The 23,176-nt window shown below is 49.3% G+C and overlaps 2 protein-coding genes across 2 annotated transcripts in view; both read right to left on the reverse strand.

The window, feature by feature from the left end:
- SLC13A4 (solute carrier family 13 member 4) overlaps positions 1–5,674 on the reverse strand; it is a 45,886-nt gene extending 40,212 nt beyond the window's left edge. Inside the window, exon 1 of the mRNA XM_012744756.3 lies at positions 4,591–5,674. Within this exon, the coding sequence (XP_012600210.1) occupies positions 4,591–4,689 (99 nt within the window). The 5' untranslated portion in view covers positions 4,690–5,674. The remainder of the gene's footprint in view (positions 1–4,590) is intronic.
- A 1,274-nt stretch (positions 5,675–6,948) lies between these two features.
- Positions 6,949–22,774, reverse strand: FAM180A (family with sequence similarity 180 member A). Its single transcript, XM_012744758.3, has 3 exons — positions 22,345–22,774; positions 10,918–11,018; positions 6,949–9,342 (listed from the first exon to the last, which is right to left on the reverse strand). The coding sequence occupies exons 1-3, from the start codon at positions 22,418–22,420 to the stop codon at positions 8,998–9,000; spliced, it is 522 nt and encodes a 173-aa protein (XP_012600212.1). The 5' UTR covers positions 22,421–22,774; the 3' UTR covers positions 6,949–8,997.
- Between the last annotated feature and the right edge of the window lie 402 nt (positions 22,775–23,176).

Here is a 23,176-nt window from a genome sequence, read left to right on the forward strand (position 1 = left end):
ATCAGTAAGAAGTGAAATTTACAAATAATCCAAAAGGTGGCTTCCATCCTACGCTCTCATAGCCCTGGGATCCTGGGGTGTATCTGGGCAAGGCCTGGAATGCAGAGCCCCAACCAGAGGAGCTTTGCTTTCATTTGATCATATATTGGCATTATATGGTAAGATTTTATTTGGAAAAAAACAAGGCCACATTGCTTTAAAAATGAATAAATGAAGTTAAATCTCCCTGCTTTAGACTATTTGCTGGAACAATTCAGGAGGAAATTTTAATCAGTTAACTTGTTAAGCAAGAACTGGTCGACTATTTTTCCCCTTCGATTTTTAATCTGAGGTTCCATTATGTGGTAGTAGCATCTGGGGATTGAATGCTTCCCTGGGTGCCTCTTTGAAGAGCTAGTAAGGGAGCCCAGCCGAGGGAAGGGAGGATTGCAGAGGTAGGCAGCCGTCCTGAGAATGGGACCCTCATTTTGGATGAGGAAGGAACAGGAGCTCCTAACTGAGTAGTTTCTCAACCTTGGCACAGTTGACATTTAGGACCAGATAGTTTCTTGCTGCAGGGGGCTTTCCTATATGTTGTGAAATATTTAGCAGTGTCCCTGGCATCTACCCACTAAATGCCAGTAGCATCTCTTCAGTTGTGACAACCAAGAATGTCTCTAGGCTGGGCGCAGTGCCTCACGCCTGTAATCCTAGCACTCTGGGAGTCCGAGGCGGGCGGATTGCTCGAGGTCAGGAGTTAGAAACCAGCCTGAGTAAGAACAAGACCCCATCTCTACTATAAATAGAAAGAAATTAATTGGCCAACTAATATATATACAAAAAATTAGCTGGGCATGGTGGTGCATGCCTGTAGTCTCAGCTCCTTGGGAGACTGAGGCAGGAGGATCGCTTGACCCCAGGAGATTGAGAGTACCATGGCACTTTAGCCTGGGCAACAAAGCAAGACTCTGTCTCAAAAAAAAAAAAAAAAAGAATGTCTCTAGACATTGCCAACTGTCCTTTGGGGGCAGGATTATCCCCGGTTGAGAGCTAGTACCCTAACCAGGGTCCACTTCTCATTGCCCTTGGGCTCCATTCCACCCGCCTGATGCCACACAAACATCCTTCTATGAAGGGACCAAAGAGAGCCATCTATCTAGAAGGGAAGGCCTGGAAAATTTCCAGTGTTTTCCCCAGCACACTTGCTTTGCTGGTTGCACAACCCAGGGGTGCACAGAGCAAATAAATCCAACATTCTTATCAAAAGCCCATCCTCCTTAACCTTGGCCTCTAGTAATGCTGAGAGCTCCGAATGGCGCTGATTAATGGTGCTGAGACAGGTCATAGGCTTACTCTTGAGAGAGGTTACTGTCCAAGGGCCTTTGTAATGGAAACATCACTGAGTCCTGTGACTCAGAGGGCCATTTATAGAAAATCCAAGTTGGCTGTGGGCTCCTCAATTTTTACATAGTTCTAAACCATCAGGGCTGAGTCTGACCTGCCCTGAGGCTGGCTGCTGACCAAGGAACCCGACAAATCTTGTTCTGTTTATCGCTCCTGGAGTTCAGAACAGGCGTCCTCAAACTCTTGCATAAAAGTTACAAAAGGTCACTGCATCAGTGAGGGGCAGCAGGCGTGATTACCCGGCCTGGCAGGAAGGGACCCTGCTCCCTCCTGATCCTCATGGATTATGGGGTTGGGAGTTGAGAAATGGGAACTGGGCCCAGCGATTGTTGACTGTCTCCCCCTGAGATTTCCTCTGGGGCCAAATATCAGAGAGCAGATAGAACTTTTGGAAGTGCTGATAAGACAACAGAATCAATAGTGAAAAAAAAAATGGCTCCATTTGGAAAAGAATGCAGTTTAGAGAAATGACTTCTTTGCTGTAGAAATAAGAAAAAAAAACACAACTACTTAAGAGAGTTCAAAGCCCACTATTCTTATCTCTTTTCTGGAAAAGAGAAAGAATGGCAGGTCTTAGTTCTAGTTGAAGAGAGAGAGGACAGAATGTCTGTCCCTCACTGGGAAGCCCTCATCCCCTCTTGAGAACCCTTGGTCCTTGTCCTGGTCATTACAGGGCTAAAAATTAGGGGCAGGGGCAGGAAGAGAAGATGGGGAGAGAGGGAAAGAGAGAGAGGAAGGAGGAGAGGAGGGGGAGAAGGAGAGATACAAAGGAGACTTTCCTTTTACCAGGCTTAAGTTTGATTTGAATTAAGAGAATTTGGGCAAGCTGAGCTAAACTTTTTGATTGTGAACATCAGTAAAAATTGGAATAGGTTCCTGGAGGAAGTCACCAGGCTACCTTCCTCCAGCAGTATCAAAAACAGGATAAACCATCACCAGTTTTATCTGGACTTTCCTTAGAGCAGAATAACAGACAAGAGAAACCTTTAGATATATTCCCATGTATTTCTCACTTAGCTCATCCATGGAATCTCTGTGAACTGCCTTTTGCCCCTTCTCAAGCTTCTTAAAATCAGTAGGTAATCTTGTATTCAGACAACCCAAAATACTCTGCAAAGTTTGACTGCAGGAGTCTGGTGTCGCAAGCATCTAGCCAGTGGCTGGCAAGAGGCTCCATTAATGTCAGCTGAACTGATTTGGACTCCTCTGCGGGCTATCAAGTCTCTCTCATCTTGTGGGGAGAATATTCTGGAACCCCCAGGCCCTTTATCAATGTCACTGGTCCCTTATCGGAAGGTGTATGGGGCTTGGTGAGTATTTAGGCAAAGCCTTCAAGGGACAGTGTGGTCAATTCTTTTTTGCTCCTGTTTACAAATAAAGGAAAGAGTTCAAAAGTGGCACTTCCCTGGGTAGGACGCTTCCTACTCTGTGACTAACTTAGGCTTGGAACTGCTCCTTTTCCATGCAGTGCAGTTCGACCACCCCATTGATAGCCCAGTGACTCCAGCTTCAGTGGAAGGGGCTTGAAGTCTGTTCATGTGCTATCATAAATGACCGGGAGGCCTTTTAAAAAATTTAGCTTGGAAGGTTTGAGTGCAACTTCTATCTCCCTGGGGACACTGAGGGCTGAGTTAGAGACACTCCATATTGTCCCCTTTTCTTTTGTAATATGGTAGACAGAGTCTGGACCTCTGGTTTTAGAGAGCTGGGCAAGAAAAAGGGGAAGGTCATTCTGACCCCTACAATGTAGCTGCGGTTGTCACTTTGAAGAACCATCAAAGCTGTAGGCCAAGAGCTCTTCCCCAGGTACTCGGCCACTTGTCTCAACTCCAGCCCAGAGCAAGAGAATCCATCTTGGAATTTTAAGGATTAAATATCAGAATCTAAAGTTTGATGCAAGGGGTGAGAGACACAGTATGTGCTGGGCATCTAGTTTGTGCTCTTTGTGGACACTGGCCAAGGTCCCCCAAGGATAGGGCTGCCCTAAGGAGGGGACATGAGGTTCCTGAGACTGCTATGGAGAGGAGGGCAAGGCGTCTCTTGGTAGCACTCCCTTAAATCGACTTGACATTGAGTTGTTAAAAAAAAAAAAAAAAAACAAACAAAACACAAAACAAAAGCCATGAAAAGAAAAGAAAAAAAAAATCAGGCCCATTTGGACAAAGCAGAAAAGCGTTCGGCTCAGGAAAAACGTCAGCAGCAATCACTGTCTGCTAATCCCAGCCCAGTTTTAATCAGCGTCTCCCTGGCACGCTGGGGTATTTATTTTATAAAAGATTTAAGCCAGTTTGTTTTCAAGAAGAACCATCCTAATCCCCCCTATTTAACTTTTTAACTCAATCTTGGTTACCAAGTTACTCAGGCGGCCAAGTGGAAGACGCCCTTCCCCTCCCACAAACACGATTAACTTGTCTTAGCTTATTTTTCCTAAAATCTCAAGGTCAGTGCCAGCTGGGGGAAGGAGTGAAGCCACAGACAGGGCAGAACAGAGAAGGTAAAGGAAGAGAGGGGAGCCCAGTTTGGAGCCAAAGCTCACACAAGCCGGGTCAGGAATTAGGGCCCAGTCTAGAGTATGGGTCTCTGACTTCTTTTCTGTAGTGTCATTTTACGTCTGTCCCTCAGGAGCGCAGAGAAGAAAACACAGAGGACACAAGGAATTCAAGGCCACACACATGGGAACATGACGGACTCTGCTTTCAACTTACAGGTTCCTTCCCTAAAGTTCACAGGGCACTTAAGGGACTAAAAGTGGTCACCAGACTCCTCCAAGACCCACCGCAGGCTCCACGTTCCCTGTCTGCCCCAGCCTGGCCCTCCGCGTCATTCCTGGGGGCTCTTCCTGCGTCTCCATGTGGCTCTCAGATAAAGACGGTCACATGTTGGCTCCTGACAAATACAGGCGCACCAGCCTGTCCCCATGGGCCCTTCCGCTGGCCCCTGCCCCGTGCGGTGGCCAGCAGTCCCGGCAGCCACAGCCCCTTCCCTGGGGGCCGTGGGGTTGGGGAACTGGGGCTGTGGTGGAGGGGTGAAAATGGCAGCTTTTAGGAAGAAGGTATGTCCGTTTCCTCCAGAAAAACACTTCCATGTGTTCCAACCCACAAAAAAGCCAGCTTTAGGGACGGTAGGAGCCTCCCGTGCCCTCCCCGTCTTGCCCTCCCGCCTGGTCCCTGGCCCGCAGGTGCGCGTGGGGGACAGGTGGGTACTCACGCTGCTGGGGTGCAGGACGGGCAGAGGCAGCAGCAGGAGCGGGACGCAGACGACCAGCAGCAGCTTCCGGGCGCGGAACAGGCCGTGCAGCAGCCCCATGGCGGCCCTGCCTGCTCTCCAGCGCGCCCTCGGCCCTCGCCACGCTCCGCTCTGTCCAGAAAGACTTCTTAAACCTCTCTTGGCTTCCAAGAGCCCTCTTTCGTCTTGGGGCAGAATGGGAGGGCAGTTACACCCCCCGGTCTCCACCAAAGGCTGGGCTCCTGGCCTCCCGAGTTAGGTGGGATTGATGAGCATAGTTTTATGACCAGCAAAAAGGAACTGGGAAAGGATTATAAACGGGGGCATAGTGGGTCCCCTCTCTGCTCGATCAGTAATAGAGTAACTTCATTCCAGGTGTCAGCAAAAAAGCCCTCCTAACCAATTAAAATGACACCTTTGCTGCTGCTGTTCGGCCTTGAAGAAATCATTTAAAAGCTTTAAAAAATTAAAAAATACTGAGAGCCTATGGTGCTCTCCATCATTTTTCCTCCCTCGGATGGGCTGTTTTGGGGAGTACCGGTTTCATCTCCTACCTGTGCTTGCTGTTGGTAAAAATCTAGTAGCCCTTCCCTTAAAACAAGCCTCTGAGTTTGTCAGAGGTGCCCGCAGACTTCAGATGGGCTGTTCGTCTCTCTCGGGGCCTGATACCTTAGCTCGGTTCAAATTTCTTTCCTTCAAATTGGTTTCCTACTTATAATTTGCCTTGAGCCTGGGCCTCCAAAGCAGGAAAAAAAAAAAAATACCCAAGACATTCCTTTTTGTCACAGGACAACAACTTGCAGGAGGCCCACCTTTAACTTTCATCCACCAATGGGGAGCTGGGAGCTCCGGCCACTCCTCAAAGCCAATCAGCAAGTTGAAAAGATTGAGCCAATATCTCTTCCAAAGGCAGGCCTGGATTGGTCACAGCAGGTGCCTGCTGATTTTGCAGAACCTAGGCAGCTTGCAAAGCTTATTTTTTCAGTTTCTCAAACATCCTAGGGGCTGGAGCGGTGGCCATCGTGGTAAACACAGTCTAATTCCACAAGCACTGCTCTGTTGTTTTAGAGCGTGGGACACAGCTTTCGCCGAGAGGGCCACTCGCTGGCCTAGTCCACAGGGAGATGACGCATCTAGTGTCAGGGAGAAAATGCAATATTAATTCGGGAGAAATTTGGCCCAGAGTGTACAAAAGCGAGCCTTTCAGGTTTCCCTGCTGAGGAAGCTCGTGTGCTTCGGCGCGTGTGGGGCTACACAGGGTCTAAGCCAGCAGCCGGTATGAGGCTGGAAGAAAGACCCCAGACCTTTTAGGAAGAATGAGAAGGGTAGCCGCCTCTCTGGCAAAGTCTATATGTCAGTCTCGTTTCAGAAGCCCTTAAAGCCCAGATGTCAGAGGTCTTTCTGGCTGGAGTAAATGCTCCTCTCTGAGGCTATTTATCAAAAAGGAAGACAGAAGGCTTCCTTTGGTTGGTACATAAGGGAAGGTGGGGAGCAAGGAAGAAGTTGACAAGTTCAGGGACAAGGTCTTAGCAACAGTTGGATTTGGGAATTTCTCCTCCTTAGAGATCGGGAAAAGCTCTTTTCTCATAGAAAAACATGTGGATTTGGGGGCAAAAAAGAAAAGAAAGAGAAAAGCGCAAACATTCTTTAAGTGGAAACATTACTTTGGGAAATGCTGAGCAGAGTCAAGGGGGTGTAAAACCCATGTTTTCTTGAATTCTCAGAATGCAAGGAATGGGTTCCACGGTCTGCAGCTCTGCCACTTGGAAATACCCCAGGCTAAGTAAGGGTAAAGTGACCCAGAAAACCAGTTCTTCTTGACTTCTAAGGCAGGTGCAACTGTGGATAGCCCAGGCCTCCTTTGAAATTATCTTGGATGCCCTAGGATAACTCATCTCTTTAAATGCATGTTAAAGGCTGGCTACTGTGTTTACTACATTCGAGCCTCATTTTTGTAATGATTTTAAAACTCAGAATGAACAATACCACATGTGTGATGTTTTGGTTGCAAACATTAAAGAAACTGGGTAATAATAAACAGCTGTTGAAGTTAACGTCCACTGTTAAACCCATGAACCACTTCAAATTCCTTGGTGAGATAATCTGAGATAACGAAGACTCCAGTGAGTTTAGTAATTCCGTCATGACATTTTAATTCCACCATAGATGAATATTGTTAAATAAAATTAGGTAAGGTGAATGACACAGTAAGACCAGTAGTTCTCCTTGGGACTCTATCCATTTTTCAGATGAAGAAAACACTGTCGAGAATATGATGTTCAACATATGTAAGACAGATTCCACTTGTATGAGGTATCGAAAGCAGTCAAACTCTTGAAAAACAGAAAGTAGAGTGATATTGCCAAGGGCTGGGGGAAGGAGCAAAGGGGAGTTGTTCAGTGGGTATAGAGTTTCAGTTTTACAAGATGGGAAAATTCTAGAGGTCTGGTGAACAACAATGTGCATAGAATTAACACTGCTGTACTGTATGCCTAAAAATGGTTCAGAGGGTAAAGTTGGGGTTATATGTTTTTTTTTTGTTTTTTTTTTTTACCATAATAGAAAAAAGAAATGTAAGACCGTACTCTACAATGGATTAGGAAAGTAGGGAGTGTTGTGCAAAGTCATTTATCAAGCATTTAATTTTAGACCGGTTCACCTGCAGAAACACTTTTGACTGATTCATTAGATTCAAGGTGAGATGACAGAGCAATGAAAATCTCAGCACCTGGGTGTTTGTCAATGTCTCCTCAGTGGCCCTGGAGGTAAGTCGCAAGGATGCCAACTACATAGGTAACTATCAGAGTTTTTAGATCCTAAAATTTCTCAGCAGAATAAAGATGGCAAGCATGGTTCCATAAGTCATACGCAAGTTTCCACTAAAAACATCATACTCCCACATTATTGTATGAGTAAATACGACAAAATGTGACCCCGTTGTGACTGTGGCTGTGTAGATTGTGGCACTAATGAGACCGAACGGGAGAGTCTGTCTGGCTTGTCTTTTCTACTCATTAGGCAAAGGGGGTTTTTTGGGTGGTGGTGGTGAACGCAGTATTTGATTGTGGTATAGATGGTGGGCAGTCTTTCTACCTGATGATTCTGAGTATAAGAAAGCTCTCGGACCCATTCTCAGGGGGGTGGAATCTCAGGGTGGAGTGCAAGACTCTGTCAGAGTATTGCATTATGTCTAGGGATAAAGGCCATCCCCACTCCACATCCAGGAAAAGCACGAATAGTGAAGGTGGGCTACAGGTGGATCTGCCTCTGGGCGATCTCAACTCTGCAGTTGGCCTTTGTTTTATTCCGACAGTGATACCCAGAGGAGACTGAAAGACAGTGAGAGTGTGACAGGCAGAGTATGGCAGGCAGACACAGAGCAGGAGGCAACCAGAGGAGACTTGGAGATGCATCAGGAAACAGACACAAAGATATTCAGACCTGGGCCCAAACATAGAGCAGCAGAGACGCAGATGGACATGAAAAGAAAAAGACAAGCAGAGTGACCATGTCAGAGAGAACATGTGATGTTAGAAACAGAAAGATTGAACAAAAAAGCATAGATCAGAACGTGCATTTGAGGGAGTAAAAGACAGTATAATCAGGGAATGAGAAAGAGAGACAGAGGGTCGTTGATTTTCTGGGACTGAGAATTATCAGGATGCAAAACTGCATTTTTCTCTAATGATGAATACCTCCCTCCTGCCTCCTAGCATTTCTCCAAAGAGATCGTGACTGGACTGGTAGCATTTCAGTGGGTCCCCTTCCTGTTTCTCTTCTGTGTTAGACCAGTTTTCATAAAAGAAGAGTTAAGAGTTATATTTCATAAAATTACTGATTTTCTAACCGATTCTTCTTGGTGGGTTTTGGAAAAGTCAAGAAGTATATCCATAGCTAACAATATATTTATTTGGGTATAGTTCTAGTTACTTTATATTTACTATAGAACCTCTGGAAAAATATTCATTCAACCCAGTACCCCGGTCCCTTAGGACCAGAGGAATCTGTCCCCATCTTCCTGACATGCCCACACCTCTGTGATGTCTCCTCTAGCTCTGTTGTCACTTTGAGGTGCAGGTAGCAATCACTCTGTGCTGACGCCTATCTTAGACGTTTGCATGTCACCAGGGGAACCATTCTGCCTCTGGAGGCATCTTGGGTCACCACTTTCCTCCAGCCCAGGTCACCTTACAGTATGAATCAGATGTGTCTGCCAGGAAGCCACAAGGGCTAAAAGAGCGTCGGGGCCACTCTTATTGTGTCTCTGCCACTCCGTGTCGGTGGCGCATGTTTTGCTGCTGGTCTCTGTAGATGGAGTAGAGGAGGAAGACTTTCTGGATCCCCGTGCGTGCTGGCCCCTGCTCCGAGGTCCCGGTGTGGGCCAGTCTCTCAGGGGGGCGCTGCGGGACGTGAGGACCGCATCAAGTCATGCCGCAGGGCCTGGAAGAGGCTAACGAGGGACTGGGCCCAGATGTCCTTCTGATAGCCCTGGGACAGGGCTGTGCGGTAGGCCGCGTAGGCTAGGGTCAGCACTGTCCTTTCAAAGTCTTCCTTCTTGAGGACGCCGGGGCGGCCGGAGAGGCTGGCGCTGAGCCTGCGGATGTCTGGGATGCGCTTGGGGATGACGTCGTTGCAGACGGTGCGGAAGTCTGAGGCCTTCCGCAAAGAGGCGAGCTCCTCGTCCTTGATGGAGATCCTCAGGTCAGGGCCGATCTCGAGTTCAGCCAGCAGGAACTGGTGAGAAACATGGGATGTGCAAAGACATGAACCTGGGCGTTGCTGAGGACACAATTATACGCATCATCTCATGCATTCACTCAGGGAGGCAGCTGCGGAAAGAGCTCTGGACCTCCAAGAAACCTGGGTTCCATCGGGCTTCCCTCTTACTGTGTAACCTTGGACGACTTACTTAACTTCTCTGAGCCTCACTTTCCTTCTCTGTAATAATGATTGGTGACAACATCTACTTCACTGGGGTGTTAGGAGAGTTAAATAATACAAACATGGACAAATCTAATATAGTGCCTGGTACAAAGCCAGTATTTAAGCGACCAATTATTATTTCTAGTGTCCTGGATCAATCCCTTCTTCCCTTTCTCCCTTTCACCCACTAAAGATCTTCTCAGGCATAAACTGACTATTTCAGATAGTTTTAAAGCAGAAGCCGGGAGTTTGAAGGGTGCAGAGGATGGTGCTAGGGACTAAGTGGGACATAGAGATTGTCCGCGTCTCTCACCTGCCCACTGAGAGCAGGGGCTGGGTCGGTCATGTGCATCCCTGCACGGGGCCAGGCTCACAGATGGAAATAATAAATACCTCTGGGATGGAATGACTCCACATCCTAACTCTTCTTTCCACCTCCCTCTTCCCCCGCTCCAACCCACCCTCCGTGGTACTGTCTGTGGTTTTCCTAAAACACCAGTCTGTCATATGACTCCCATGTTCAAGACTTGGCAAAGGCTACGCATTTTCCGTTCTTCTCCCTGGGCAGGATTTGAAATCTCCCCCCAGCTCAACTGCGTGGCTACAGCAGCAGCTGTTTCTTTCTTAACCTGACAGCCCTAGTGCACGGAGTCGGGGGATGTCAAAGCTGGAGGGGAATTTTGGAGACTGTAGTTGATTCTCATTGAACAGTTGAGGAGAGTCAGGCCAGAGAGAAGCGGTGGCTTGGGCAAGGTTGCACGGCGGAGGGAGAGGGGCAGAGCCAGGACTGAAGCTCAGATCTGGAGCCTGGGATCATATCACTGAATTGAACCCAGCAGCCTCAGGAAATTTCCCCTTGTGGTTTGGGGGAGGGTCTCAGAGATGCAGGGTGAGAGGCAGAGGGCGAGGGCCTGTGGGGTGGCCCTGGGCATCCAGAAGCCCAGCTGGGTTAGCAGGGCAGCCAGACGGCATGGCTGTTGCAGCTTGCAGGGTCTTGGCGACAGGGCTGCACCCAGACAATGCCTCGGCATTGCCCGACGAGTCCTGCCTCAAAGCCTTTGCGTGGGAATATTACCACACTCCAGTGCCTACAGGGGCCGGGACTGGTGCCTGTGGGCCAAATTTCATCTCTAATTTTGCCTGGAGCGAACTCCTGACGCCATCATTCCCTGTTATAGCACATGGGAGAGGAGAGGAGGTACAGGGAATACCTCACTTTGGAATGAGCAGGATTCTCTGACCTCCTCCAACTAGCCTAAGCCATTCCCTACCACAGAAGAGACCCCTCATGTTCGGGGGCTTGGGTCACTTCTCCTTCTCCAAAAAGACAGAGAAGACGCAGTGCTTTCGGGGCGACTTGAATGGACCGCGTTCCCCTCTGCCTACCTCGTAGAGCAGCTCCACTTCCTCCAGGGAGGTCTGCAGGACCGGGTTCAGGGGCACGGAGGAGGACCTCTTCGGCCGATGGGCAGCAGGGAAGAGCACGGCTGCAAGAAACACAAGCGTGAGCTCCCGGGCGCTGCGTGTGGCCGGTCTGTCCCCCAGGGGAGCCTTGAGGGTAGCCAGCGGGTCTTGAGAATGACTGACTTGAAGTGCTGGCGGACATAGGGTGGGAGAGGCGACAGACTCCCTGGTGTGTCCCAGAAAACTCTCAGGCATGTTAGATCAGTGGTTTCAAAGCTGCTGCTTGGCGGGGCGCGGTGGCTCACGCCTGTAATCCTAGCATTCTGGGAGGCCGAGGTGGGAGGATTGCTTGAGCTCAGGAGTTCGAGACCAGCCTGAGCAAGAGTGAGACCCCAGCTCTACTATAAATAGTATAAAATTAAAAAAAAAAAAACAACTGCTGCTTATCAGAACCATGTGAGAAAGTTTTGAAAAAATGTATATGCCTGGGAATTTATTTTATTTAATTTATTTTTTTTATTTTTTAAATGAAGATTTATTTTGCCCCAGTACATCACCATTTTTGCACCACATGCGAATGAATGAACTTTGGCATTAATGAATTCTGTTAGAAACTTGTGATACTCTTGATGCATTGCCAATTAGTCTAGAAGGTGAAAGGCCCCAATAATATCCAGACAGTTTCAATTGGCTTTATTTTACTTTTGAGGAATTTAAGACTTTTTGAATGGAGTTCCTTCCTTCCTTCCTCCTTTTTTTCTTATTTTTTTTCTCTTTGTTAATGGGAATTCTTTTTTCTTTTTTTATTTTGGCATATTATGGGGGTACAAATTTTAAGGTTTCAATAAATGCCCTTCTCCCCCTCCCCCCACAAGTCTGAGTTTCCAGCGTGACCATCCCCCAGATGGTGCACATCTCACTCATTATGTATGTATATACCCGCCCCCACCTGGGAATTTATATTAAAGCAAAGCAAAATAAAACAAAACAAGTGAGCGAGCAAAGAAAAAGCCCCCAATTCCCTGAAACGACAGTTCCCTAATAGTACTGCACATCTTAGCACTTTATTTTGTCAGGACGAAGTGCTGGTTGATTTTATTCACAACCCTTTTAATCAGAGCATCAGACTTCTGGCTACCCCAGCCATCTGAAACATACCTGCCAAGAACCTGAACGCAGGTGACAAAATAAAGGAAGAGCACTGCCCAAGATGCTGACCCTTGGATCTAGGGAACCATGCGGCCAAGCTCAGGGCTGGCAGATTTAGAAACGCATTAAGTATAAAGTAAGTCGATAGACAATGTCGTTTCCCAGTGGTTGCATGCAGAAGTGGTAGCTGCGGGGAGACGGACGGGTTACTAGAGGCACACAGGATAGCAAGAATTTTGCACCGGCTGAGGACAAGTGAGGGAAAAACCAAAACATGAGAGAGCATAGGAATGATCACTATAAATTGCAGTGCCAGGCTAGGGGCAGATAGCCCCGACCCCCTCCACAGCACTCTGCCGCTGACGGAGGAAGGTGCAGCTTCTTCAAGACATTTGATTGTGATCTTCTTTTTTTTTGAGACAGAGTCTCGCTTTGTTGCCCAGGCTAGAGTGAGTGCCGTGACGTCAGCCTAGCTCACAGCAACCTCAAACTCCTGGGCTCAAGCGATCCTCCTGCCTCAGCCTCCTGAGTAGCTGGGACTACAGGCACGCGCCACCATGACCGGCTAATTTTTTCTATATATATTAATTGGCCAATTAATTTCTTTCTATTTATAGTAGAGACGGGGTCTTGCTCTTGCTCAGGCTGGTTTTGAACTCCTGACCTCGAGCAATCCGCCCGCCTCGGCCTCCCAGAGTGCTAGGATTACAGGCGTGAGCCACCGCGCCCGGCCTGATTGTGATCTTCTGAAAAAACTGGGGAAATAACTGTAAAACTCTGAGACTAGGAGGTGAGTGGCTCGAGGAAGCTGTGCAAGCACACTTTGCATTATCATAAGTGACAGCTCTGTCGGCTGATAATGGTGCCCTTGAGCCAGGGAGAAGAGGTCAAATTATGTTCGGTGTACTCTGTTAAAGAAGGCAGGGATGATGTAAAGCACTTTGGAAGGATTTCCATCAGAAGTGATAAAAAACGAAAGCGACTTCCCTGAAAAGCTTGTTGGTAGGAATCTCCCACTTGCCAGAAAAGCTGGTTGGATGTGGCATTGCTGTCATATTGCCCTGCCAGGCACCCGTGCATGGTCTATACCACAAGTTCCTCAGGGGCTGGGATAAATCGGTTTTAGGTTTCTGTATCTGCAGCAGAGCCTGGCAGGGTCCGGGGTGTACACCAGGCGCAGCTGCTGACCTAGTCCCCGCACGGGAGGAGGCCCTGCCTGGCAGAAAGAGCAGCTCGGCTTCCTCACACCATTCCTGGGGAAGGAGCTGATGAACTTCAGGGCAATGTTTCCCAGCCCAGCATCTTAGCAGAATTTATTTTCTTTGCCAGAAAAGAGCCAGTTTCCCAGGGAGTCATAGATTTTCGGGCTTGAGGAAGCCTTCGCTGTGTTCAACCCGTGGTTGAACTGTGGTTTCAGGTGCCTGTGGTTGCAGGTGGAGCCCAGGAGAGAACGGCTCTACTATAAATAGAAAGAAATTAATTGGCCAACTAACATACATAGAAAAAATTAGCCGAGCATGGTGGGGCGTGCCTGTAGTCCCAGCTACTCGGGAGGCTGAGGCAGGAGGATCGCTTGAGTCCAGGAGTTTGAGGTTGCTGTGAGCTAGGCTGATGACAGCCAAGGCTGAGAAGCACTGTCCTTCCTGAGCGTGACCTGAGGTTGTGGAGAACCCACTGCCCCTGGTGTGTGGCCACTCTCAGGTTAGACCAATGGTTCCCAGCTTTGACTATAGATTACAACCTCCTGGGAGCTTTCAGAAACCCAAGTGCCCAAGGCCACACCTCAGGCCAATCTGTGGACATCTCTGGGGGTGAAGTGTAGGCCTCTGGGACGTTTTGCAGCCCTGGTCGATCACACTGGGCAGCCAGGGTTGATAACCGCTGTGTCATCCAGTTCCGAGGCCTTCTACCATAAAACGATTCAAAGCTCATTCCTATTGGATGGAGCCTTCCAAGGGCATCTGAAGAGACCAAGGGCATCATGTTCTCGGAGGCATGGAGTGGAAGCACACGCAAGGCGGTTACTTTGCCTTTGCTTTCTCCTTGGTAGGAGATGAAACCAGGAACACACCTGGTCCTAGATCAAAGTGTGACCCGTTTTTTCCACGTGCTCTTTCCTTCCCACCATGAAAGGATGGACGAAATCCCTTTCTCTGGATAAGATCTGAGAGTGACTTTACTTCTTTAATTCTGCTACTGAAATTTCTCTCTTACTGCAAAATTAAAGATATTGTTCCCTTAAAAAAACAAAAACAAAACAAAAACCCACCTCTCCCCCTCCCCCAGCAGAAGGAGGGCCCGGGGAGGAATGGCAGGGGCGTGGGGCCCATTCTGCTCCCTGTAATCTCAGGCTTCCTGTGGCCACATCCTGGAAGTTATTCAGGATCTTAGACCCGGGCTTTCCTCACACGATTGTTTCCCTGTGAACAGCAGCACTCCTTCAACAGGCTCGCCCCTGTGGACCCCTGGTTCTCAAAGAGCTGAGAAGAAAACACTTCCTGATTCAAAGCTGAGCCTGATAATGGAAATTTTGTCATTTGCAATAGCCCTTGTTCTCATAGAGAATAATAACACCATTTGGTGGAGATTGTCAGAAATAACTTCAGCCTCTAGACGAGGGGAACAGTTATTGCTTTAGGAAGTATGTGTGGGAGCACAGGAACCTAAGGTGGCTCCTCCCTCTCTTCCCCTTCCCCCCCAGTCGGTCCACCTGGCCCTCACATTTGTGCAGCTGCTTTGAGCTTGTGCATTGAGCAGGGCGGTGGGGAGGGGGGATTTATGTCCCTTTAGGCACTAGAGTGCCACCAGCTCTAGGGCGGACACCTCGGTGGCCCAGCAGCTGCCCAGGTCTGGCGCCCTGTCGGAGGTGAGACCCAGAGAGGAGAAACTCCTGGTGATGCTGGAGGTGGTGGGCGAGAAACAGCATTGTCTCCTCAACGTCAAAACGCACCGTCACCCCAAGATGGTCCTGTCTATAATGACAAAGGCTGGACCCTGCCAGAAACGCCAACGGCTGAAACGAGGGCTGGCCAACTCCGAGAAGGGCACGTGCAAAGCCTGAAACGAGACTCGCTCCTACGCCGTTAGCGTCACAGCCCCAGGAAGCCTTTCCTGGGAGCCCCACGCTGTCCCCTCTCTCTCCCGATGCTCTGCCTCCACTCCGCACGTTTCCCCTCTTGCTGTGTGTCATCCTGTGAGGTTTCATCAGGACAGCCCGCCCTGGAGTCGGGGGAAGAGAACGGGGTTACATTTCCGTGGATTGACCTCGGTGTCGTCCTAACGCAGGGCTCCAAGTGCAGTCTCAATATATATTTTGGCATGATTAAAAAAAATAAACTAGGCAGTAAAAACAAACAAACAAAACAAACTAACAGCCCTGGAGACTCTTCAGGCTTTGCTGGGTTTTCTTCCTTTCCCTTCCGTCCCATCCCTCCGATTTATGGGGGTTGGTTTAAGTTCAGCTCGCTGTGAGCCATCAGCCAACTGCTTTGCGCAGCACGAGTCCCGGGGCTGCTGGGAGGGTGGCCTGCGTGCGCCCTGCTGCCCGCCCTGACAACAGAGCCTTTCCTGAGAGCAGGCAGGGGGACCGCAGACCTGCAGGAGGATGCCCTCCCTCCCAGGGGCCACCAGAACACTGAGCCTCTGATATTTTTGTCACTGACTTTGTGTACTTTTAGCTTGGTGTAAAATCCGGCCAATTTGTTTTCTCTCTTTTGCACGTGATGCTCCATGCCCAGCCCACTATCTAGGTCCTACCTGTGCGTGTGAATGTGTCCGTCCTGGGGACCCCTGAGACTCCCCAGAATGGCAGTCTGCAGCACAGGCTGGCCTTGGGTGAAGAAATCAAGCACCCATCCCTTCTTCCCCGACTCCCTGGACAAGTGAGTGTTTATGATATATTGGATCAACCAGCATAGAACAAGTGAAACCAGCATAGAACAAGTGACTCACTTGTGTCATGCCACACGGACTAAGTTAGTCCAGGAACTGGATCCAGGGCTCGTGATTCACGTGTTGTATCATGTTCTGTCTGTGTTCCGTTGAGAGACACCTTTGGTCCTTAGACCAAAGCTGTTAAAATGCGGAGCTCAGAGAGAATAATAGCTCATGAGCACTCACTGTGCTTTGTGCTTTCCATGTGCACTTGTGAGTTAAGTATTAACTTCCCATTTTACAGAGGAAGAAACCTGGAAGTTAAGGAAATTGCCCTGGGCCACCCAATTTGTTCGAGGTACCAATGGGATTAAAATCCAGATCTCCCAGGCTCCAAACCCCAATCTCCCTGATAGGGTGAACAATGCTATCTTCTTGTAGGTACATCTGCCCAAAGATGGGGCATTCTTCAGTTTGGAATAACTACAGGAAGGATCAATGTAGTTACTTATTAATTAAATGAATGCATTTAATATAAGCCATATTCTTAAATGAATCCTAGTCTTTAAAATGTCTAGCTTTGATTTATAATGATGTGGCATGCAAGGTCAAATTACACAACCCTCAGGATCACTCCCACGCACAGATCCTCAGCTCCTTTGCTCCTTTCTTGTTCCTTTGCAATCACTTGGCAAAAGCACAGCCGGACTCTACCTGCTCCATACCTGCACCTGCGCACCTGAATGCGGCTGGAGGAAAACCCCACCGTGTGGGGTGGTCTCGCTGTCAGTTCATGGTCACTAGCCTCACATTGGCCCTTGAGTGCTGCCCAGCAGTCCACGTGTCCTCATTCTGCTGACACTCCGCCTTCTCAGGTGACTGTTTCACACCTCCTGCTCTCTCCTTAAACCAGTGGCACGCTGACTTCTCTTCTGTTATGGTGTCCACGCTCCTATCTAGAGTGGCCTTTCCCGTGAGTGCATGAAGTCCCCTATAAGCATGTCATGGCAGCTGTTAAACGTTTTCTTTCCCACAGCATTACTTTTTCCTTCTCTACTATAGCCTTCATGGCAGCATGAAAACATGTTGCTTCCTCTTCCATCTTAATAATAATAATAATAAATCCCTCCTCACTGGCTGCTCTTCCTTGTCACCTCCCCCTTCCTGGCCCGGGCGTCTGGCCACAGTCTCGGGCTCTCGCCCCTCTTCTAACCACACTCACTTCCTTGCTGACTTCCAACTTTAGAGTTTCGGGCCAGACTTCCATACGTCCAATTGCCTACTGGAATCTCCTTTTGGATTTGTAATAGCTGTTTCCTTCTACCCCATCTCAACCACACGCACACATACACGCACACGCACACGTGTGTCCTGCACCATCTCCAGTCTTCCCTAGCTCTCTCAGCTGCTCAGGCATCGTCCTTGACTTTCTCTTTCTTCCACACCCCATATGCAACTGGTTAGCAAATGTCGGTGGCTGTACCCTCAACATTTATCTGGAACCCGGCTGCTGCTTACCACATCCCTGCTGGCTTCCTGGTCCCAGCCTAGTGGTGTCTCTGCTTCCAGCCGTGGCCTCTGCCCTCGCTCTACTCTTTTAACACAGCAACTGAAGGGATTCTCTAGAAACACCGGTCTGGTGATGTCCCTGCTCTGCCCAGAACACTCACGGCTTTCCATCTCTCTCAGAGTACAATCTGCAAATGGCTACTATTTCCTGCTGCATGACTTGACTTTTTTTTTTTTTTTTTTTTTGTAAATTCAGTCAATACCTCATTCTATACCATGGATTGAATGTTCCATGGTGTAGACTTCTTACTATCTCTCTGAATTCATCGACTGTCCTACCCCGGCTCATGCCACTCTTGCCACAAGCCTCTTTACTGTTTGTGAGCACACCAGCCATGCTTATTCTGCCACAGGACCTTTGCACGTCTATTCCTTCTGCCTGAATAATCTTCCCCAGGAAACTGCCTGGCTCACTCCATGGCTCGCTCACTCCGCGGCTCGCTCACTCCTCAGATCTTTAGTCACCTTCTCAATCAGGCCCTCTGTGACTGCCATATTTAAAATTATAACTCTCTGTACTCTCTAACCTCTGTTCCTACCTTATTGTCATCCAACAAATTACACAGTTTTAAAATTAATGTGTTTATTATCTGTCTCCCTCACTAGAATATCAGCTCCACAAGGGTATGGGATTTTGTCTGTTTTGTTCACTGCATAGCCCAGTGCACAACCACTGTTGTTGAATGAATAAATGATCCCAAATGAAAAATGTCACCTACCTTTGTCACTAAACTGTATCCTTTTCAAACAAAGTGCTTTGCAAAATCCTTATCTTTTTAACAGGGCAATTCTAGTGTTTATCTGTAGTTTCAGGTCCTGGCTAATTATCAGAAAGTAGATGTAGACTTCTGTCTCCGCCACACCCCCCTTTATCTCTGGGGAGTCCCTGTCCTGGCCTGGAAGAAACTTTTAATTGATCTCAGTAAAGTTGTCCTCTATCTCCTCCACCCCGGGGCCCTTCGAAGCTTTCTTGCCTAGAGAAACATCCTGGCCTGCCTTGGCTTTGCTGCCTCACCTGAAACTCCTTCTTTCCTCCCAGGCCCTCGGTATGTTCCCTGGAACAGAACGGTATTGAGGCTGACTGCGGTTCCCACGTTCACTGTGCGCATTTGTGCCGGAGAGCTTGCTGAAAGGGTTTCAAACTGCAGACGGTCTCAAGCCAAACCACAGTCATGCTTTTAATGAATCGGTTGAAGCAACCCTATGGAAAAGGACAGTGGGTGTGGAGAGGAAGAGCTCTCATTTATGAAAGATCTTTTGCCAGAGCCTGCTGATGTCACTTTTTGGCTCCTGGGCCAGCCCTTTGGATACTCAGGGCTGCTGTTCTGGGCGAGCCAGGGTCTCAGCCCGTGTGTGGGGGTCCCCTGGGGGAGCTTCCGAGAGGGCTGCTGACAGCCAGCAACTCTTGGCTGGAAGCCCCACCACACAGGGGGAGCTCGGCGCTGCCGAGAGCAGGGGAGGGATGATGGAGAGATAGATGCGGAGAGAGGGTGGATGAAGACGGGGACACAGACGTCAGACGGACCTTGGGGGTTGAATCCAACTCTCGTCTTCCAGCCGGGGGTCTGGGCACTTCCCTTCTTGCCCACCCGCCAGTTACTTTCCTTTCCTGTAAAGCGTCAGAATAGCACCTGCCTCGTGGAGTGACTGACGCAAAGGAGGTGGCCCCGCGTAGTACACGCAGCAGTGACTCAGCTGTCAGTGTTAATTTTTTTTTTTTTTTTTGAGACAGAGTCTCACTCTGTTGTCCAGGCTAGAGTGAGTGCCGTAGCATCAGCCTAGCTCACAGCAACCTCAATCTCCTGGGCTCAAGCAATCCTCCTGCCTCAGCCTCCCGAGTAGCTGGGACTACAGGCATGCGCCACCATGCCCGGCTAATTTTTTCTATATATATTAATTAGCCAATTAATTTCTTTCTATCTATAGTAGAGACGGGGTCTCACTCTTGCTCAGGTTGGTTTTGAACTCCTGACCTCTAGCAATCCGCCCACCTTGGCCTCCCAGAGTGCTAGGATTACAGGCGTGAGCCACCGCGCCCGGCCTGTGCTTACTCAGCACCAACCACACGCCCATCCCTCATGGAACGTTCACGACTAAGGACACACCCAACCCTAGGTGGACACCCGAAAATGACCTAAATTCCAAGGGCTGCTCTTCCTATTAAACTACCTTTAAAAGAAATAATGTATATGTATTCAACAAAAACATAGACATTCATATTAATGAATATATACGTATTTCTTTCTCAGTCTGGCTAGTCCTCTCCTGTCAAGTGGTACTCCGGCAGGCACCGGGGCGTGCCAAGACTCGGGCCACCTGCTCGTGTGGATGTGGGTGTGACCCAGCTTGCCCGGCTGGCCACGCTAACCACAGGTGAATCATTTGGTCTTCATCGAGCTGGTGGGGCTAGGACGGGCGGTCCCGGGCCCTGGCTGGAAAGCTACCTCCTGGGCTGGAATCCTAGAGAGCGCTTCCTGCGGAGAGCCTGGGAGGATGGTAGAGAAAGGATGTCCTGACAGCAGAGTGTGTTGCCTTTGGGTTTATGTCTACATTTCTGCGTGTCGGAGCAGGAGGGTGGGAAGGCAGAGGTGGGGTGGTGGTGGGTGGGTGGGTGGAGGGTGGGCGGTGGGAGAAGAGGATCTTGGAGGGAGAGGTCACCCTGAGACTGTTTCCAAAGGGGATTCTTCTAAATGAGGGCTGCGGTGGGGGTGGGGGCAAGGATGAAGATGAAATACATTTGGAAAAACTGTTATTCATCTGGGTGTGACTCCTATTCTGTCTTAAAAAAAACGATGGCACGAAATGTGTTATTTCTTTCATAATTAGAAAAAAATGTTAAAAATGAAAATAAAAAGCCAACTACGTGGAAGACTTTTGATGACGGTTGGAGGGACTTTGTATCATTTTTTGACTCAGAATACTGACTCGAACCCCTAATCCAGCACTTCACATCCACAGCCTCATAGAATGGCTTCCACATCACGTGTGCTGGCTTTGAGTCTATAAGTGGGCTGAGAACTTACTGGACACAGACCTTCCCCAGCGAGGAGGGGGATGGGCCAGAGTAGTTGCTCCCAGGATTTGCTATGGAAGCCCCCGTTGAAAGCCTCCGACCTTCTTTCATGAAAAATTTACATTGTTTAAAAAACCGGCAGGTAATAGTTAAAATTTACATAAGTGTTTCATCATTTTCACCTACATTTTTGAATATGACCCTTACAACAACACTGGGCAGGTAAGTTTTATTATTGTTAGTATGCTACCTGTCAGTGAACTAAGCTCAGAGAGGTTAAGAGACTTGCCTGAGATCACACAGCCCATTAGAGGCAGAGATGAAATTTTTGAGTCCTTGCAGAGTAGCTCATGGCGTGGCTATAGTGTTTATAAGATATATTATAATTCAAATGATCTCTTTTGGCATTCTAACAGACTGTGCTTTAGGAAAAGGAGATAGTATTATTCTTTTTGAATAGGTAAATTAAGTAGTTTCCTCAGTGTGACAAAGGGGTAAGTGTTAGATTCCCAACTCCAAGGTCTCTTTGCTCTCTACTTCCAAGTGCTGCCCCCAAAGTTTGTGCATGTCATGAGCAGGAAAGCGGGTGTGTGTGCTTGTGTGTACACATGCATGTAATGTTGTTCCCAGAAACAAAGGAGAAGGCTACATTATTTGCTTCTGGGCAATAAGCACTTCACGGCCCAGCTCGGAGGACTGGTAAGTCCCTAATATCAGGATGAAGCATGAGGAAATAAAACCCAAAATAAGTACAGTGGCTTTTGCCCCTGCACCCCATTCCAGATCTTTCTTCCCTGAGCTGCCCTGTTCTTCCCACCCTAGTTGTCCCTTCTTCCCTGACACTGTCCTGGGGAAGCAGGAGGCTCGTCCCAGGCCACCAAGCTACTCTCCACCCCGCTTTGGATCTCTAGAAACACCTACGGGCCCGACTGGAAGGAGCCCCGGTTCTTTTTCCAGTCCTTTCTGGGCGAGTGAAATCGGTTGACTTCAGACAGTGGAAAGATTTCAGTGCAGACTGGCGAGGGGTGGGCAGCACTCCTGGGTCCTCGTTTCCTAACTGTGACAAAGTCTAATGAGCTCAGGGGCTGCCAGGGCCACCCAGGCAGAGCCAGTATCAGGGTCATAGAGAAAAGATGCCCCCCAGCTTCTTTCCCTGAGCCACATCCCAGGGAAAGGAAGTCGTGGTGAGAGAAGAGACTTTGCTGGGGCCCCTTCCTTCCCGTTGGGGGCAGCAGGGACACACAGGGTGCAGAAGGGTCTCTCTGTCCCAACCTGCCACCGGGCCAGCTCTACCTGTCTGCAGAGACCCAGTGCCCTCCTGCCCGGGAGGCAGCATGGAGACCTTCATCCCGGCAGCCCAGGCCAAGAACGTCTGCCCTGGTTTCCCAGGGAGCAGGCCTTGAGCATCCCAGCCCCTGTGGCACCGTGATTTTAGCAGCAGACCTTGCACCTGCTCTCCAGAGGTTCTGCCCCAGCTGCAGCAGCTGGTGGGGGAGCCTGAGGGCGTCTGTCCACCTTCTGTGCAGCAGAAGCAGCTCTCTCTGGCATGCCAGAGAGGGATGCCCTCTGGGTTCCCCACCTCGACCAAGTTCCCTTTAGCAGCTCTGATTTTTTTCCCCCGTGTGGCTTCCCCATCACCCTCTAGCAAGAACGTGTCAACAAGCACAGAGCAATTGGCAGAAAGGAGAGAAAAGGAGGGTGGTGGGGCTTCTAATGTCTTTCCCTCCGCTTATGACCCTCCAAACCCCTAAATGTATCTAGGAATAATGAGCATCCAATAAACACATGAATAAAAAGCAACTCACCCCTGCTCCAACCGTGGGACACGGTTGCCTGGGCGTTGTAATACAACAGCAGAAGCAGCAACGTCTTCCAACGCATCTTGTCTTCAGGAAGGATGAAAGATTGACCCTCAAACCCAATGGGACAACAGCAGTCACAGGTATGCCTGCGACGGTCCTCCCAGGGAGACAGCAGCGTGCTTCTGGGTCTTTCCTTTGCAGCAGAGCAGAGATGCCCCCCCTGCCCCAGAAGGGTGGAGGCCGGAGGCTGCGTCCTGGGTGGGACAGGAGTCGGCACCTCTCTTGATCCAACTCTCTCCGGGATTGGGGGACCGGGTTTCCACAGAGAGACTCTGTTTTTGAGCACATCTGGAGTGACTCACGGGGCATGTGATCTCCTTGGCAGTGGGGTGGATAAATATAATTTCTGTACTTGAGTTCCATGTGTTGGATGCACCCACTGGAATTTTTCTTTAACAAACAGACCCGAGGAACTTGCTAGAGAGCCTCTCGGAGAGTTGGCCGCCCTCCCCGTCCACACATACTACAGCAGAGCCAGGGCGAGGGCTGGCGGGAGAGGCGGGAGCCCGCCTGGCAGACACCGGGGCTGGCCGAGCCCAGAGTTGCCTTCAGGACAGCGAAGTCACTGCAGTGCCCGGGCTGAGTGTCACTGTCGCCCTTCCCTGCAGCTAGACCCAGACCGTTGGTGCCTAGGGCTGGCGCCTGGCATCTGCCCAGGTTCTGGGTGGGTGAGGTGTGGGCAGGTTGAGAGGTAGCAGAAGTGGGGAAATGACATGGTGCCTCGGTGTTGTCTGTGTAGGTAATGATCCTGGAGCCCAGAGGTGGCCCCACTCGC

Source organism: Microcebus murinus, chromosome 9, assembly GCF_040939455.1.
Source record: "Microcebus murinus isolate Inina chromosome 9, M.murinus_Inina_mat1.0, whole genome shotgun sequence".
In the NCBI taxonomy this organism is placed as follows: Eukaryota; Metazoa; Chordata; class Mammalia; order Primates; family Cheirogaleidae; genus Microcebus; species Microcebus murinus.